The sequence below is a fragment of the Protopterus annectens genome, chromosome 2.part2 (genome assembly GCF_019279795.1).
Source record: "Protopterus annectens isolate FY-2018-M chromosome 2.part2, PAN1.0, whole genome shotgun sequence".
NCBI classification, from domain to species: domain Eukaryota; kingdom Metazoa; phylum Chordata; order Ceratodontiformes; family Protopteridae; genus Protopterus; species Protopterus annectens.
In genome coordinates, this window is record NC_056730.1 from 422,389,272 (window position 1) to 422,407,941 (window position 18,670).

At 36.8% G+C, this 18,670-nt stretch overlaps 1 protein-coding gene across 1 annotated transcript in view; it reads left to right on the top strand.

Annotated features, from left to right (window-relative positions):
• Window positions 1-2,969: 2,969 nt before the first annotated feature.
• The window catches only part of TNPO1 (transportin 1), a 3,819,238-nt gene continuing 3,803,537 nt past the window's right edge, over window positions 2,970-18,670 (top strand). Inside the window, exon 1 of the mRNA XM_044064437.1 lies at window positions 2,970-3,516. Within this exon, the coding sequence (XP_043920372.1) occupies window positions 3,412-3,516 (105 nt within the window). The 5' untranslated portion in view covers window positions 2,970-3,411. The remainder of the gene's footprint in view (window positions 3,517-18,670) is intronic.

Consider the following 18,670-nt stretch of genomic DNA (forward strand, 5'->3'; position numbering starts at 1 on the left):
TATGAAACTGGGTCTGAAGGGTCTTTGCCATCTTTAGGTAACAGTCGCCACAGTTTTCTTATAAGATGTTGATGCTCCCTCTCCTTTTAAAACACAAACAAAACTTTCCAGATCTTTATCACGTTTTCCCTTCCTAATCTCCAAAGTTCCAGAGGAATATCATCTCTTCCTGGAGACTTTCCTGAAGATTGATTATACATCATTATATCATTATTTTTATCTCATCACCTCCTATCTCAACTGTTAGTTGTTGAACCTCGTCTGCCTCTAATCTTGACATAATTAAGTCTTCCGTAAATACTTCCATTTGTACTTTTTCTTCCTTGATTTGTGCATTTCTCTACTTTATACAAATTTTCATTAAATTTCTGGAATATCTCTAAAACCTCTATAGGATCTCTGGTTATTTGTAGGTTCCCTAAGTTTGGTGACAACCCTTTCTATGTTCTCTTGCCTAAGCTGCTGTGCTAAAATTTTTTGTGCTCTGGTGTTATGAAAAAATAGTTGTGTAACTGCAATATTTCTAAACTCATGCATATTATCTAGATGCTCTCTTATTTTCTCTTAAGCACTCTGCATTTTCTCCTCCTCTTGTTCTGTGAGATTCCCCTTATTCTGCAATACTTTAAGCTTTGTCTGTCCCTCTATGTAATTTCTGTTACTTTGTAACCATATCTCTTTCCTTTTTATTTCAACCCTATTTTTAAACCCAATTTTGATTTTATCCAAATCACTAGCTATAACTTCTGATGATATTTCTCTGTTCCCTAATAATTCTTGAATAATTATTTTACCTATTCATTAAATTCTTCTCTTTTTAACAAGTAGGTGGGAAAAGGCCAATATCTTATTTTTACCTCTTTACCCTGCATTTTTATCTTAGTTTTATTGGGGCATGATCAGAAATAGAAATTGAATGTGTGTCAAAGTTTTCAACTAAATGCACATGTTGCATCCCAGTTATTATACGTTGGAGAATAATATGCAAATTCTGTGCAAGTCCCTACTACTGAATTCACATCTTACATACCAAATATTTTCATAACTTTCTTCAGAAATACACCCTTTTTTGTTATATTTCCCTTCTATGTCCTCTGATACATCCTCACTATTGCAAATCAAATTCCAGTCCCACTTATAAATAATATTCCCGTCAGAAAGCAGATCATTTCTCCACAATTTTTTTTCAGCTTCATAACAGCAGTTTTTGGTGGTATATTATTACATGCCATTGTAATTTTCCTCCCTTGTCAATCACTTCTTACTCCCACAAGTCTGCCATTTTTTGTTTTTCTTTGCCCTCATCTATCCTTATTGGATGCTTCAGACACTTATTACATTTAAACATATTTATGACAAACATTGGTGGTTATGGTCACTGGGTTATGCCAATAAATATAATACCATAGGTCTTATTAGTGTATATATTTATGTGAGTACATATCCTGTTATTCTGCTCACTTAGTTTAAAAGTGCATTACAGAAAACAGCTGCCCATAATTTTGTTTTTGTATTTCACATTAACTTTCTCTATGATTCTTGAGCTCATGGAATAGCTATAGCTGGTAGCTGAACTATTGTCAGAGCTAGACAGATTCTAATGCTTGCTACTGTCCTGACTACTGCAGTACATTGTACATTACTGACAATAATGAGATTCAGTCTTTGAACTGCACATAACTCATTCTGTGGACCATATAGCCCTGGCACAGCCACTTCTTTGACAGTGCTGGAGAGGCTGTTCTGAATCTCATCCTCTAGGTTTTTTTCACTACCTTTCTGCTATCACAACTCCATATTGTTACTATAAGTATGAAGGCCACCAATATGGAGGTTCTAAGTCTTATAAGAAGTACTTGCTTAGTTCTCCTGCATGACATTGTATACATTTAATTCAAACATTCAATAAATACTCATTTTAAGACTTTGAGTTAAAGAAAATATGAACCTTTATCTTAAGATAAATACACTGCCATTGAAGGCTTCATACAGTAAAACAACACAGTCATCTTATTTAGAAAGTTATTTTGTTTGATAATAAGAAATCAGTAATATTGATAAACCCAGAATTAGAGTATATTGCTTCCTGACCCCCTCATCTCTAAATGCATTGTTCTCATCTCCAAATCTGGGAGCTCTTGGTTTTTAAGTACATTGCAAGGTCTAAGGGCTTATAGACAGAGATCTCTATATCATTCAGCTCATTACTCCATGTTTTTATGAACTTTGAGCACCACTTATTCTACATTTTACAAGAATTACTGTCAATTATTATAAATGGGTTGGAAAACCACCACTGTGGAGGTTGTAAACCAAAAAAGAAGACAGCTGTTTAAATTCATCTGTTTAGCATTTTATACATATAATTCAAGCATTCTGTAAATTCTGATTTTAGAACCACACACTCGGGAAAATATTGACTTTACCTGAAGAGCAATATGACACTGGTGTAGAAGGTTTGCATTATAAAAAGTGTTACCTCCTGCAACATTTATGTTGAAGGTTTTGTACAAAAAATACATGTAGTGCAAGTAAAGTTTAAACACTGTGGCATAGCTATTTCAGCTCCTCTGCCAGTCTCCTCCCAAAAATCAGGATTGTGGTGAACTTTCTTTGTAACTCAGTAAAACCAATAATCAGAACTCAAGTTTAGCATATATATACTAACTGCTTCAGATTTAGGGGACTACAACCATACTCAAAAGTCCTTGATTTTGCCCAGAATTTTTGCTCCCTCTTGGTAACATTAGTGATTTTTGGCAGATCACAGAGGATTGCTGTCACTAAATAATGCCAGAGAGAAAACATTCCAGACAATTTTCTTCAAGAAATATATGTAAAGATAAGCTTTCTAAGGGAAGAATAGACATATTAAAAAAACTGACCATGGTTATTTTGGCTATGTTCCTGATACTTGGACAAAGAGGTTGAAAGCTAGCACTGAAATAGTCTGGCATGACATTCATGCCAGGCAACAGCTGTGTGAAGCTTATTAATTATAATTGGGAATCGGGACAAAGCGCTGCGTTAGTAAATACCAACAGTCTGTCTATTACTGCTTCTGAGAAGACTTGGTGAGCGCTAGGACATAGAAGGAAGCAACTCTGAGTTGGGAGGCGCGGGTTCGGACTGCTTAGGGAATTCGCCATGATTCAGTCTGAGGTGAACCTGACGTAGTCGCTGTATTAGGAGGTTTTGGTAGGGTGCTGTAACTCGGCCTATAAGAGTCTGTTGTGCTTACACGCTCTTTTTAACAGAGGAAGTTTGAGAAGTCCGGCACGACATTCGTGCCACAAACCGGGAGGGAGGGGTGTAATCCGAAGATCGCTGTGCTTGGTCTGGGCCTTTAATATTTATATTAACATTTCATCGGGTTTTCTGTGTGTCTGGATTTCATTGCAGCAAACCAAGATGGAGTACGAGTGGAAACCAGACGAACAAGGACTTCAGCAGATTTTACAGCTTTTAAAAGAGTCTCAGTCTCCTGACACTTCAACTCAGAGAACCGTCCAGCAAGTATCCTTTTTAGCAAAGCTGAAGAAGATTTTGTGGAAGTCTGTGTTGAATTATTTTCTGGTTTTTAGTAGCTTGCATGCAGTTTATGTAACTGTAATTTGCTTGACAGTAGTATTCAATCTTTAGTGCACTGGAAGTGCTTTAACCTTTGTTGGGCAGAGAATGGCCCGCATTCTTCTCTGATTTGTAACGCAGAGCTTGATTGTTGTGCATAGTGTTTTTAAGCAAAAGAAATTATGCTGGGAAAAAACGTTAGGAGTTGCATGCAAGTTGTCTTTTTCCCCATTGACTGTAGGTTGGGCCGCGTTCCACAGGTTGAATTAGTAAGCAGCACTGGTTTCTTGCCTTAAGTTGGGTATGATCCGTGCCTATGATTAAATGTAAAACAGTAGCGGGTGATGGTTGGGCATCTTACGAGTCAGTGGGTTCCCGAATAAAATTAGCAAGACAAGTGGGCTGATAGGTGTAATATTGTTTCTGAAACTTTGGAATGATGATTGGTAGTACAGGTGTATTTGATGGCTTTACTTCTGGTGTAATGGACAGCAAGTCTGCTGCGTTAAAATCATTGCTGTTGACTGATAGCTGATGTAAAAGTCTTGAGTTTGGTGTGATCGTAATGTGATGCTGTAGTTTTACCTGTATTTACTTTTCTGTCTCTTGGATGTAGTTTTATTACCCAGAGACCCGTAAGCACTGTTAGTTTTTCTCCGAGCACAAGATTGTTACAGTGCCACAATCTAGATATCATGCCGTTTCCGAAAGGATACATGATGAAGGTCACACATACTTGGTATTCTAGTTCTCAGTCTTGGTCACCTCCCACAATTTTGCATCTGGAGACGGTGGTTTGTTTAGCTCAGTGATGTAGTAATACACATACAAAGTAAATATGAAAAGCTTGTATAGAATTGGAGAAGAAATATTTGTAAGTTGAACAGAGGCTGTCACTAAGTACTTTTATGACATGCACTTCTATTTTTGGCTGCTGGTGTTGCTTTTTTTCATGCGAGTATAAACCATTTAAAAAAGCTGCGAAAAACAAATAGTTTTTCTGAACTGACAGCTGTCAGTCAATAGATACAGGGGTAGAACTACTAGTCGTATGCATATTTGTCAGTCTCTTAGAGCAGTAAATCTGGACAAAGTCTAAAATAATGAGGGGGCAAAGGCCTAACAGTATGGATAGATTTTAAATGTTGCTGTTATAGACTTAAACATTTGCTAGAGTAACAGGATTTATGTTGGCATAGCATTTTCTGAATGGAATGAAATGTGAAACTCAAATTTAAAAAGTTAGAAATGGGGAGGCCACTTCTGCAAAGAGGTCAGTCACAAGCCGAGTCCCTCGGGGATTGGTCTTGGGACCTCTCCTCTTTTTGGCATTTTCTTCCCTCAAGTCAAGGCCAACGTCGGTGGTCTCTGGCTGAATAAATTTTCAAATGATTGCAAATTAGGAGCTGTCATTGAATCACGCACAGACCCAGATATCTGCTCCCCAGGAAGGGCCGGAACGGACAAACATTGGTGCTAGAGCCATTGACCAAAATGAAATGAGTAATGGTATCAATGGTATTTTTTTGGGAAGTAATCTACCTCTGGTAACTATCGTATTGACAACACAAGTTTGAGTTGACCCAGTAGTCGGGTACTTATTTTAAACACCTTTATTGAACTATCCCTTGTGAAGTAGGCAAATTTACATTTATATAAAAGTAATCAAATTGTATTAACAAGTTCACGTTTACAGCCATTATATTTCACATATATTACTATGTATCATATAATCTAAGCAATGTTACATGAACTGATCAATTCCTGTCTTTTTTTTTTAACAAAGACATCTTTATTAAGTCATCACTTATGACCTAGGCAATCATACATTTTCCTAGTTGCAAGCATTTTACAACCCAAACCACACTGACATACTCCCAGTTGCAGATGTTCTACATCCCTTATAATCTACACAACCATTTTCAGTCAAACATTACATAGCTGATTTAAGCCCTGCCTTCTTTTAAATCTCATTCCTTCCCTGTATGTATTGTTCCCACAATTCCCATTTTTTTCATATGTACTTTGCTCATACCCTTTTCTAAAGATCTCCGTTCAGTTGTTTTATCCCTGTTACTATATTCACTGCGTCTAGTGTAGTTGGTTTAGATTTTAATTTTAATTTTCTAGTAATTGCTTTTTTGGCAGCCACCTTAATTGGACACAGCAAGGCCATACCATGTCTAGGCAATTCTGATTTCAGTATCATAGCTCAGAAAAATCATCTCACTCACCGATTTGCCTGACACTGCATCCCACAGGGGATCCTTAAAGTCTGCCAACTCACTGTATTCCCAGAAAATACATTCCCAATTACCTCTTTCTTCCCTTTCACACTACCAACATTTGCTGTTTGTCTAAATTATCTGGAGTCTACCTGGGGTATAAATGTATGTGTGTAAACATTTCCAAGGAAAAATCCTACGATCTTCTAGATGTTGTTGCATATTTGGGAGACATACATATATCCTCCCATTGTTTCATTGTGAATTGCTTATCCAGTCTCCCTTCCCAATCCTTTCAAACCTCCTCTGATTGATTGGTATAGTTATCATGCAATATTTTATATGCTGCACTAATTATGCCTTTTTAATGGCAGTTTGTTATAGATTTTAGTAAAAACTCACCAGTACTGGTCTTTCGTTTAGGACCCCCTATTTCTTTCTCTTTGCCTTCCCTATCAAGAATAATATCAGAGTGTAGGCAGTCTGTAACCTGCAGTCCAGATAAATTCTTGGCGTCTTCCCATTCTATCATCTTTTCCTCTGTAGTTATTTGCTTCCAATACCTTGGTTCCTTTGCCAGTTTTCGCCAATATATTCCAGCCCCCTATTGTCTATATCCCTAATTGCAGTCATCCCTATCGGCAGAATCTCCTTTCTCCATTCCTGTGTTAGTTCTCAGAATGTTTTCTGCTACTTTTATAGGTATAATATTCTGTATGATTATTGTTGTTCTCCTTAAAGGCCTGCATCCAAAATTCCAGTCTCCTCTTGTTTCTTGCGCTTCCGCCCCCTGTGTCATCATCATCTCTCTCACTTTTGAGTTATAGTTTTCTGCTTCTGCTACATATAGCAGCCTTAACTGTGTAGATCTGAAATACTCCTTCAAATCAGGTAATCCAATCCACCACGTTCTACTGGTAGAATTGTCTTTCACTTGAATCTTGGCGTCTTTTCCTCCCAGATAAAGTCCTTTATTATTTGCTATCCACAACTTCTCCTCTGGTTGATAAAGAATATGCCCGATCTGTGTATAAGACTAATGGGATTAAAATATTTTAACTGTTTGTGATATGGATAGTAAAATACAAAGCTTCTATTTTCTCAGGGTTTTTTTTATTATCTTTTGTTTGTTCTTTTCCCATGTCCTTAGCTACCACACCAGAATCATTTTTAATCCATACTCCTACATACTTCATTTTATCACGTCCCCATAAATATGGATACTGCTGAACCAATTCATATGTGGGTACATAATTTACTGCTATTGTCTTTGTTTTGGCTTTGTTAATTTTGTATCCCGAAAAGCTTTGAAACGGTCTCAGAATGTTCCATAGCATTGTAATGTCTCTTTGGTTTTGTCAGATATAAAATATCATCTGCAAATAGTCAGTTTTTCTTGACTCCATAACACTTATATCCTTGATTTCCTGAGGCTTATTTTCCTTGCCAGTGGTTCTAACTATAATGTAAATAACAAAGGAGAAAAAGGACACCCCTGCCTGGTTCTTCTTCTTAAGCAAAAATTATCAGAGAGGACCCCTCCCACTTTAATTTTTGCCTCTGATCCCTCATATGTACTCCTAAGCAGCCTTGCATTTTTTACAGGAAATGCAAATGTTTCCATTGCCCTGCTCAAAGTCCCGGCTTACTCTGTTCGTCAAGACCCATTAAAAGCAATGGTGTTTTCTTACAGTCCTCTTCCCACTGGATCATTGAAGTTCTGTTAATATTGTCAAATGTTTGCCTCCCCTCCACAAAACCACATTGATCCATATCTGTCAGTTTTGGCATTACTTTTGCCTTTCTTTTAGGTATTATAGACATGAACACTTTATATTGGGTTCATAGGTGTTTACTAGGCCAACGACCACAGGGGCCTTTTTTAAGCATAGCCATACATCCCAAATCTCTGACAAGTTCCAATACCCTTGATAAGTGTAAGCATAGGCCTGGGAGATTAATCCTTTACAGGTTACTTATTTGCATCAGAGACATAGGTGCTAAACCAGGGATGAGTTTCCGGTTTCTCATCCAATTGTCCAAGTTGCACTTGAATTGGATTAGGGAGGAACTCTGCTTCACATGGATGGGGAAGCCTGTATCCATAGAAGGGGATAGTCTTTGGGATACATACCCATCTCTCCAGCAGGTCCTCTTTATATCACAAAGCAAGGTTTAAGTCTTTAGAATGGATAATTCTAGTACTGTTTGTTTTGTGGATATGCATAATCATGGTTTAGTACTGATATGGGCCTGTATGAAGCCGGATTTGTTGGCTCTTTTTACAGCAACCACTGCTTTCTTCCAGGATGTTGGTATATCTCCTCCTCTTAAAGTACTGTAAAACAAAACCGTGCAGATCGACTTCATTTTTTTTCCTGCATAGCTTCCAAATTTTCACAGACATACCATCTGTTCCTGGGGACGTTCTTGTAGATTAGTTATAAATCACAATTTTTATCTCCTCTCCTCCTATCCTAACAGTTAGGAATTGAGCCTCATATGCCTCTAACCTTGACATATTTAATTTTTCCATAAACATTGCCATTTGTTATCTTTTCTCGATTTCCACATTTCTCTGCTTTATACAGACTTTCATAGAATTTCTGTAATTACCTTCCTGTTATTCTGCCAGGATGTTGGTATATCTCCTCCTCTTAAAGTACTGTAAAACAAAACCGTGCAGATCGACTAGGATGGCTAGAGTTTCATAACCAGATACTATCTCAACAACTCACTATTATCCATAAGAGCTTGTACTACCCCACCTATACTGACTACCCTCATTACCCCCTACAACAATCTTAAGAACCTACGCTCCTCTATTAAGCCACTTATTACTATCAACAAATCCAACAACTCAGCTGGAGATTCTCTGTTTTCTAACTCTGTAGGCAAACACTGGAACAGGCTTCCCTCTGAACTCCTATCTCTGACCCCCATAAGACACTCTAAACTAAAAATAAAACAATTTCTCAGTACTCACTGGCTTTGTCCTTGTACTAACCCTGACTATAACTGTCTTCTCTGCTCCTAACAAGAGTATATTCCACCTACTTGCATCCTCTTGCTGCTTCCTATATATCTTTATTTCACTGTATCATATGATACATTTGTATAATTTATCAACTGTATATACTTTTTTATCCTGCTTCCAATTGAAAACTACTAATTTGTTTTTATATGTATTGCATTGCATATCACCTCAGCTTGAGCTAGGTATGCTTGTAATGACAACTGTACCTAATCTGTATGTCTGTAATCTGTTTAGACCCTTTTTAACTACCATTATAATTCTTTGAATTTGAGACAATTATTACAGTCATATATTGTGTCTGTGTATGGCTGTAACTGCTTAGAGCTATTTTACTACTGTTATACTACTTTGAACTTGAGATTATTTTTTTACTGGATAAAATTATCTGTGTTGGAGCTTTTCTCCCCGGGCCTCTACTGAAAATGGATTTTATTCCAGTTAGACTAGCCCGGTAAACAAATGCAAAATAAATAAAAAATTAAATAAATAAATAGGCTCCCTGAGCTTTGTGACAGCCCTTTCTACTTTGTTGCCTGAATCATTGTGCTAAAAGTTTTTGTGCACTAGAGATTTATCATCAAAAAACAGTTGCTTAACGGCGTTCTTTCTAAACTTGTGTATATTGTTGAAGTAATCCCTTATTTTCTGCTTGGCATTCTGCAGTTGATCCTCCACTTGCTCAGTGAGATTTCCCTATTCTGCAATACTTAAAAATTTGTCAGTCTCTCTGAATAATTCTTGTTACTTCTTAACTGTAGTTCTCTTTTATTTCCACCCTGTTTTTTTTTTTGTCCCACTACTTAAAAATTTGTCAGTCTCTCTGAATAATTCTTGTTACTTCTTAACCGTAGTTCTCTTTTATTTCCACCCTGTTTTTTTGTGTCCCACTCCCCAAGTATAGTTTCAAAAAGTAATTTCTATCCACTCGAATAGCTTGTGAATAAACTCCACTATCCATTCCTTAAGTTCTTCTCTTTTCAGCAGATAGGTGGGAAAGCACCAGTGTCTCATTTTTATTTAATTATCCTGTTTTTTTTATTTTAGTTATTGTTAGTGAATGATCTGAAATAGCTATTGGGTGTGTATCAAGACCTTCAATTAAGTGCACGTGTTCCTGTGAAATGTAAATTCTTTCTTGCCTAGTCCAGTTTTTATATCTTGGGGAGTATTATATAAATTCACTCCTAACTCCTATTACCGAATTCACATTTTCCATGCCAAATATTTTCAGAAATTTCTTCAGAAATCTACCCTCCTTTGTTATACTTACTGTTGTGGGCCCTCCGGCACATCCTCACTGCTGCAAGTCAAATTCCACTCCCCACCTGTAAGTAATATTCCTTGCTGAAAACTGATCATTTCTCCAAGAATTTTCTTAAGCTCCATTATAGCAGTTTTAGGTGGAGTATAAATACATGTCAGTGTAATCTAATCCTCCTCCCTTTCCAGTAGCTCCTTAGTTCTACAAATCTGTTGCCATTATCCTTTTTACCCTTTTCTATCACTGTTGGAGCTTGTCTTGCAATTAATGTAAGTGCTCATCTTTCCTTTGTCCCAGATATTCCACTGAATAACCACCCTGAAAACCTTTCTTTATCAAATTCACATGTTCAGTTCTTTAAGAAAGCACAAGGACAAACAAAGCCGAAAACAATAAAATTTATTAAGCGCTTTAGTCAGTAATCAACATTGACGTCTTCAGAATACTAGTGTTCATAAAAATGTCACTTAAATACCTAAACAGATTCATTAGCATAACTAATTAATTAATTCAAACCATTTTAAAGCAGCAGACTCTCAACCATCCATACACTTAAAACCAGTTGATGTCTAACAAGTGACATTTTTATGGACACTAGTATTCTGAAGAAGTCAATGGTAATTATTGATGAAAGCGCTTAATAAATTTTGTTTTCGGCTTTGTTCGTCCTTGTGCTTTCATTCGTTCTTTGGTTTGATTGTTGGATTGTGATTATGTTCAGTTCTTTCCAAGTGCATCTCCTGTAACGTAGCTATTTCCACTCTACATTTTAATATAGTTCACTATTTCTTTTTTTGTATTTATTTCTGAGACCATTGTCATTTAAAGACATTACAGAAAGCATCATTGCATTAAAAAGTAAATATTCCTGTTTTCTATGTACAACACCTTTTTATTAAATGTCTAGTTCCAGCTTTTGTGTTCTGTGCATACACTGTTTTGCAGGTTGAACTTTAATATGTTGCAATAAAATATAGTCGTTTCTTGTTGTATCCATTTGACCCTATGTCACATCTTATAAAACTTTTTGTTTTATTGGAAGCCCTCAAACAAACAAATCAAGCAAAAAAAGTAAACAAACGCATAAAATTTTGTAGCTCTTCAAATATTGAAGTGTTACCCTGTTAACAGGAAAAAATGTCCCAAACTGACAGCCACACTCGCAGACTTGAGTTAACCTAAAGGAAATGTTATCCATGCTAAGACGCATGGTGCAGCCTGTGCTTCTACTGTTTATAGCTCTCCCAGCTGGGAAAACCCCTGAATGCTTTCAGAGAGCATTCTCTCCTAGCCAGTTTCTTTCTCTCTCTCCTTTTTTCCCCAGCAGTTCACTTTCCATCAGACTGTAACCAATTCCTCTTTATCAGATTGTTGCCATGGAGACATGAGGGGCAGATATAGAATTGCTGCTAGGCATACATTCATTTGCTAGAAAAAAAGCCTCATAATATTCCGTATTCTTTTCCATTTACTTGCTTTCTCTTAAAACATGTTACTTAATCAGTCTGATGTCCTTAATCCAGTCATTCCCACATGCAAGAGTGAGAAAAAGCACATTGTTTTCTTTTATGTTCTTTTAACCAGGCTTTTTTAAACATTGCAGTGCCTACATTTCTTAAAACTGAACAGGAAGAAAGAGACAAGGGAGAAAAAAGGAAAAAAAAAAAAAGTAAAGCATCACCTATTTACCATCCCCATTACACTTAAATAACTGAGAATACTTTATAGGATGCAAAGAAAACCATACACCACAAAAGTAGTACTAGTAAAAAAGTTTTATTTACTTGCAGTTAACTTTCTTCCCCACCCCAAAGCATTTCTCTGAACATTAATGACCTGAAGTATGGCATATACCTTAGTCCATCAGATTTTGAAAAAGTCCAATACTTCCAGATTTTCTTGTTCTTTCATATTTCACAAATGTAATTATTGCACTGTAGTCCCTTTAAGTTACTGGGTTTATTACTGTTCATCGTCATCTTCAAAGTCCTGTCTTTGCTTCATTTCCAACACCATTTCGATTCTTCTAGTCAACTGTCATTCTCCCTTCCTTCTGTACATTTTCTGTTGAAACAGTGGAAAAAGTTTCACAAGTATGGTATCTGTGTGGACTTTATTACCAGAACAAGAAGCAGAATCTCCTTATGTTTCACAGTTAACTTTTTGTTAGGCAAACTTTTGTATTTTCTCCTTAGCATGTACTTCATCAAAAAAATGATATTGTCCCTCCAGGGAAGAATATCTTTAAGACATCTGGGTACAGCAGTTTGAATCTCACACCTGCGTCTCTATATTTCCTGAATAGTGGAATGAATTTACTCCTCTTCTGTGTGGTGTACAAGGAGTAATCCTTCTCCACAAACACTCTGCTGTCTCCCACTTTTAGTATTTTGTCCTTCTGCCGTAGTTTTGTCAGAATCCACTCCTTCTGCTGCTAGGATTGCATCTTTACCATTAAAAGTTTGGGTTGCTTTCTCATAGCCAGGTTTGTAGAATACACACAATGTGACTTTTCAGCCAACAACTCCTGCTGTGGAATGCCGGTCCAGTTGCTTATTTGTGCTTTCATAAAATGAATGCAGTCTGTTCCTTCCAGCTTCTCTGGTAAAGCTGAAAATCTCAGGTTTTCCCTACATGCTCTGTCCTCCTAATTCTATTATTTTTTGAAACACGTCTTCCTGAGCAGTCTCTTATTCAGCCAGCCTTTTCTTAATTTTATCTTCTGATTTTTGCAGCTTTATCACCTCATATTTATAGCTTCTTCCATTTTTTCCAGCCTTTTGTTTGTGTTACTTTACTCTATCAGTGTTTCGTCTATTTTATCAGGTATGTGTGCGGTTGTCTTGTATCTTCCTGTAGGTTACTGGAATTCATGTCTGGAGGTTGCATTGCTTTTTGCTGAACAGTTGCAGAACTTTGCCCAGTCAGTGTTTCTTCCTCAATTTTTGTAGCTGATTTTTTTTACAGGTGCTACGTATTTCTTTTTTCCAGGCAGTATACATCAGTCAGTTATTGAAATTTACCTATAAACACAACATTGCAGGCGAGTAGACATTTAAGTTTTGTTTTTCACACTGAGAGAGGTAGAGTTAAGCTGTTACTCAATGTGCAGCCATCTTGGAAGTGACAGTATTCAGGGACTTTGTGACACACATGGACAGTAATCTAGCCTATGCCCAGCACGTGTCTCCAGTAGTGTAGATATCATTCTAAGTTGCCAAACTAATAAAGGTATGGCATCTAGGTGCAAGGAAATCATTGTTCCTTTGTATTTGGTATTCATTAGAGCTATCACCGAGTACATTGCTTCCTTTGGTATGTACCTAACCAGGCATATCCAACAATTGGAATGCCCGCAGAGGTTCCTCACTAAAAGAATTCAGGGAGTAAGTAACATGTCCTGTGCATACCACCTCAAGGTCCTAACTCTCTGTTCTGTCTCCTAAAGACTGTTGAGGAGAGATCTATGCCTAGCATGCAAGGCATTGTCGGAACCCACTCTGATGGACCTCCTGCATATTCGTAACACAAAACAGTACCAGAATTACCCATTCTAAAGACTTAAGCCTTGCCTGTGTTATAATGTAAATAGGACCTGTTGGAGAGGTAGGTATGTATCCCAGAGTCTACTCCTTCTCTGGAACAGGCTCCCCATCCATGTGAGGCAGAATTCCAGTCTTGGAGCAGGAATTTATTTTCTGGTTTGGCAACTATGTATCTAATGGGCACAGGCAGCCTGTAAATGGTTCATCTCCCAGAGCCCTGATTACACTTGTCAAGGTACCGGAACTTGTCAGAGATTTGGGATGCATGACTAGGCTTAAAAAGGCCTGGTGGTTAACCTAGAAAATTCCTATGAATGTGTAAATATAACTGTTTAGTGATTTAAATTCTTTGTGATTTGCCAGAAAATCACCCTTTTTGTCAAACACCAAAAATATGAGAAAATCTGGACAGTTGAGAGGTCAGGTCACGCATGGGAACTTGAGAAGTTAAGCAAGCCTGTGATGGAGGGTATGGATATTGTTTAGGAACTTCAGCGTTGAATACTTAAGTTTCCAGGGATTTACTTACCATATTACTACTTTTATCAGGCTTTTTAGCAGCATACATTCAGTACTAATCAAGTTAGTGGGGGAGGGACATACAGTTTCAGTGGCAGACTTAAAAGCCTATGAATCAACGCAGTCACTGTAGCTTACTACAGGCAAAACCATCTATTTTATTATGGCTAAGCTGTGTTACGGTATGGAGACAAACTTTTTATTTTTACCTTGTGCAAGCAATGATCAGTATTGTAGTAGCCATCATAACCCGTCTCTGGCAATTGGCTTAGAGGATTAAAGAGCTACTAACGAGCTGTTTCTTGTGGTCCAGTAGTGTAAGGTTCGACACCCACAACTCCCATTACTAATTGTGGGACTGACAAGTCGCTTAACCAGGTACTGCTTCTGGGCTGAGTCTGAAAAAGGTCTATGAAGATCAATGCTGTACCCTGGAAAATAAATGTGTGTATATATACAAATAATTTTTGGGTGTTACATTGGTACATATCGGTGTGCAGTAGAGTTTAACAAACATTTAAAAATGATTGTTATATTAATGCAGCACAGGATATCAACGTAATAATGAAAAAATATTTTTCTGGTATCTGAGTGGAGTTCACCATTTTACTAATGATTGATTTAGAAGTATTTGACAAAGAAGAAAAAATCTTTTTTTTTTTTTTTTTTTTGTTAATCAAATGAGAGAAAAAAAAAAAGATACTATGGTACTAACCACCATGGTGTGTTCTGTGAAACAAATGGTGCATATCCTGTATATAAACGTAGTGATCACAAAATGATGTATAGAGCTGTATTTTTCCACTTTCTTAAAGCATAGCTCCACCCTTCATTGTTAACGTCATCGCAGAGTTTTTTTTTTTGGTTCGTATAATATCCCTGGTTTAGGTGTAGCTTAGTTCCTAGAAATCCTTCAGTACTGTTTTAGTTTATTCATTCTAATTTTGTTTTCATTTAAGTCCTACCCTTTTTTTTTTTTTTCAGGAAAATAAAGCAGTCTTTCTTCTGTTTAGGCCTTCCTGTTGCAGGAAGGAATTTATTAGCTTGCAGTTGTGTAGGGGTGAGTCCACACTTTTCTGTTTTTCACCATTAGTTACTACCCTTCACACCCGCAGATTATCTTGTTTTTGTCAGTAAAATACTATAAAGCATCCATAACCATTAATGATACTTTTGTCTGTAAAACATTAGCATTGCTTCATAAAAGGAAAGTATTAGTCTGCAATAATGTAGGGAAGACACCACACCTTTCTTTAATTGTCACTGTTTGTTGTCGTTCTTTACTTCATGAAATCATACCTACCAACTGGCCAGATTTTTGCCTCAAAATTTTGTTCCGTTCCTCATAAATTATTTATTTTTTTTGCAAATCCATTGAGGATGGAGGTCAGAAAATGATAGACATTTGAGTTTTGACTTCATACCCTTCAGAAAATTCATGCTAATGCAAAACCTCTTATTCTAGCAACTTTCTAAGAGCAATATTTAAAAAAATGGCCCAAAGTTTGGACCCTTGTCCCCCCATTATTTATGGATTTGTCCAGATTTCTTGCTGTATGCAGTTGAAAATTGTGCATTAAATTGCCTTGCTGTCAGTCAAGTGCTGTAAACATAACCACTGAAGTGAAATTATTTTTCCAAGGAGTTAGTTTATGGTGAATTCTTTGAGGAGAAGGGATCAGTTATACTGCAACACAGTGCAAACAAACTGACCAGTCCTTTTTTTGCTACTGAAGTGTTAATTGTTTTGCTTTCTTAAGTCTGTATGGCACTAACAGTCAGTCACAGATAACCATGGAGGTTGAGATGTAAAACAGTTTTGAGCACTTGACAAAATTTGCAGTTGAGCTGTTCAATTTTAGAACAATCTTTAAATGTGCCTTGAAAGTGCAGTGCCTTCAGAGACCGTCTAAGAAGTTATTGATTTGTAGTGATGGCTACATTACTGCATTTAGTCTCTGGCATATTGTGGGAGGATCATAAATTTGTCAGTATGACAATCCTCCTCATGCCATATTAGGGTATGATAGGTGAGAAAATAATGTTATACTAGATATTGGGATGAAAAAGAAGATAAAGATGTAATAATATAGCTTTCTGTTTCCATGTGGAGTTTTCTTTTTTGAAGTATTGTAAGAGCCGAAATGCTGCATGTACAGTAGGCATGAAATTTGTTGAACATTCACCTGTATGCAGAAGGAGTTGTGTATGTAGTCTATATGTAATGCCTGTTTGTAAAAAGGCAAGACCTTTGGGGAAAAAGTGTTTTATCCATATTTTAAGCATTTGTGAGTAGTTCTAAAACCAAAGCAAATGCTAGGTCAGTATTAATACAAAAGTTACTCATCTTTCAGCTGTCTACAAAAATAAGGTGTTGCTTTCATAATAACACTTTAAAAAAAATGTTAATTTGCAAAGGAAGCAAGAAAGACACATTTTACACTCATTAACTTGCATTGACAGCATCTTCTTAAAAAAACTGTTATAATCCATGCAAACAGCTATATTGAGTATGTGTGTGCATGTATATGCATTTATATATATTTGTTTTGCAAGAAGGTTGTACTTACAAGTCTTCATGTTTGAGAACTTGCACAAATAAAAATTGTTTTTAAAACTATGTAGAAAATGTTCTGCTTTTGCATGCTTTTCTGTTTTCTTCCTATTCTCATGTTGTACTGAATGCCAGTATGCTACTTTAATTTGTACCAGCTGGCTTCAAATATAAGAACATGCTAACCACCCAGTGTTCCTCATCTTAATACGCAACGCCCTTAATATGACTTAATCTGTGCCCTCAGCCACAGAGTATTTAATTTGTTTAATAGCGTAATACACTGTTCAGCAATAACCAATTATAGCTACAGCCTGGGTGAGTATATTTTATAGAGGAGTAAGTAAGTAATAGTTTTTTAAAATTAACGACAGTCTAACCAATGGCATACTCTTCTAACCTGGCCTACATGCCACCCTAGCATGCTTTACAGAATCCGTTATCTAAAATTCTACTAGCCCCCTCCTTACTACACTTCTTACTTGCTCACATTAGGCAGTCAGTCTAAATTTGTTTGGTGATTGGGATGTTGAAGGATTCTTAATACATGATTGTTTGCTCATGTGTATTGTGTTTGTGCTATGTATATGTAATGTGCGCATGTGATTTTTGTGTGTATGTATTTATGCATATTTTAGCAATAACCAACTAATGGGTGTGATATATTGAAGATTTACCCACAGTGTGATTAAACAAAGGCAACCATGGGTAAATCTTCAATATACCCACACCCACGAGTCGGTTATTGCTATTGTACAATGACATTAAGAAGGAAATTATTTACTTAATGTCTGTATAATGGCACTGTGATGTTCTTCTTCATTGTTTCTGCATTCTTCCGCTTTGTTGATGTACTGCTCATATATACGAGATTTACATTCCCACGCTTACACAGTACATCAGTGGAAAGCAAGCAGTGACGAAAGGAAGATCTCCATTGCCTTTTTTTTGTGAAATTCAGAGAGTTTAGAGGTATGAAGAGACGAGGCAAGAATACAAGGAAATAAGTTATATTTCTTTAGTTTTGCATAACGTGAGTTTCATTGCATTTTCTCTGCCCTCCGTATGTACGTCTCGAGCTCTGAGCTGAAGAAACCTGCAAAGCCTTAAATAATGGGGTCAAAGGTCCCTATAATAAATGTTGATTTTATAAACTTCGCATTGGGCATTGAGTTCCACAGTGTAGCGCATATGCTTGATTTTTACAGTGGGGCACGCTGGTTGGGTTGACCAGTTAGCATGCGCATTTTTTGCATACTAATGAGGTACCATTGTATAATTTTATGTATGTGTATATAATGTAATATATGCAGTGTGTGTGATTCCCTTTCATTTTTTGAAGGTTCTCTCTGTGAAGGCTGTTGAGTCTCATTGCATCGCAAAAGATTAAGTTTAGACGAAAATGGCAGTATGAACAAAAGATTAACTTTAGCAATTGGTTTAGTTTGTGGTGTCATTCAAAGGGGGTACAATATACATCAGCCTCTGAGTGAATGATAGGCAGTGTAATCACTCCTGTGTGCTTTGTCAAGGATGGACTGTACCCATCTTTCTCCTAAGCTTTCATATCTTGACTAAATCCTTATCCATGCTCTTGATTACCTTTTTAGACAACATCAGCCTTCTAAAGCTTTCATCATAAGAAAAGAGAGTCAGGATAACATAAAGGAATTGATCTTCAACGGTATGAGACACAAACCTCAACTTCTTACCATGGAAAACATCAATATATGTGTCATCACAGAGACCTGGTTCAAGACCAATGAAAGGAATCCATCATCAGTGCAGGGTTGCAATACCTACCACATGTTCAGGCTCACTGCATTATATGAAGCACTAAAGCCAGCAGTGTCTCCATATTCTTAATCTCTGGGTTTGTTAGACAAGATAACTGCTTGGAACTCTGACACATTCAACTTACTGTTAACAAAACTCATTATGTCCTAGCTTACCTAACTC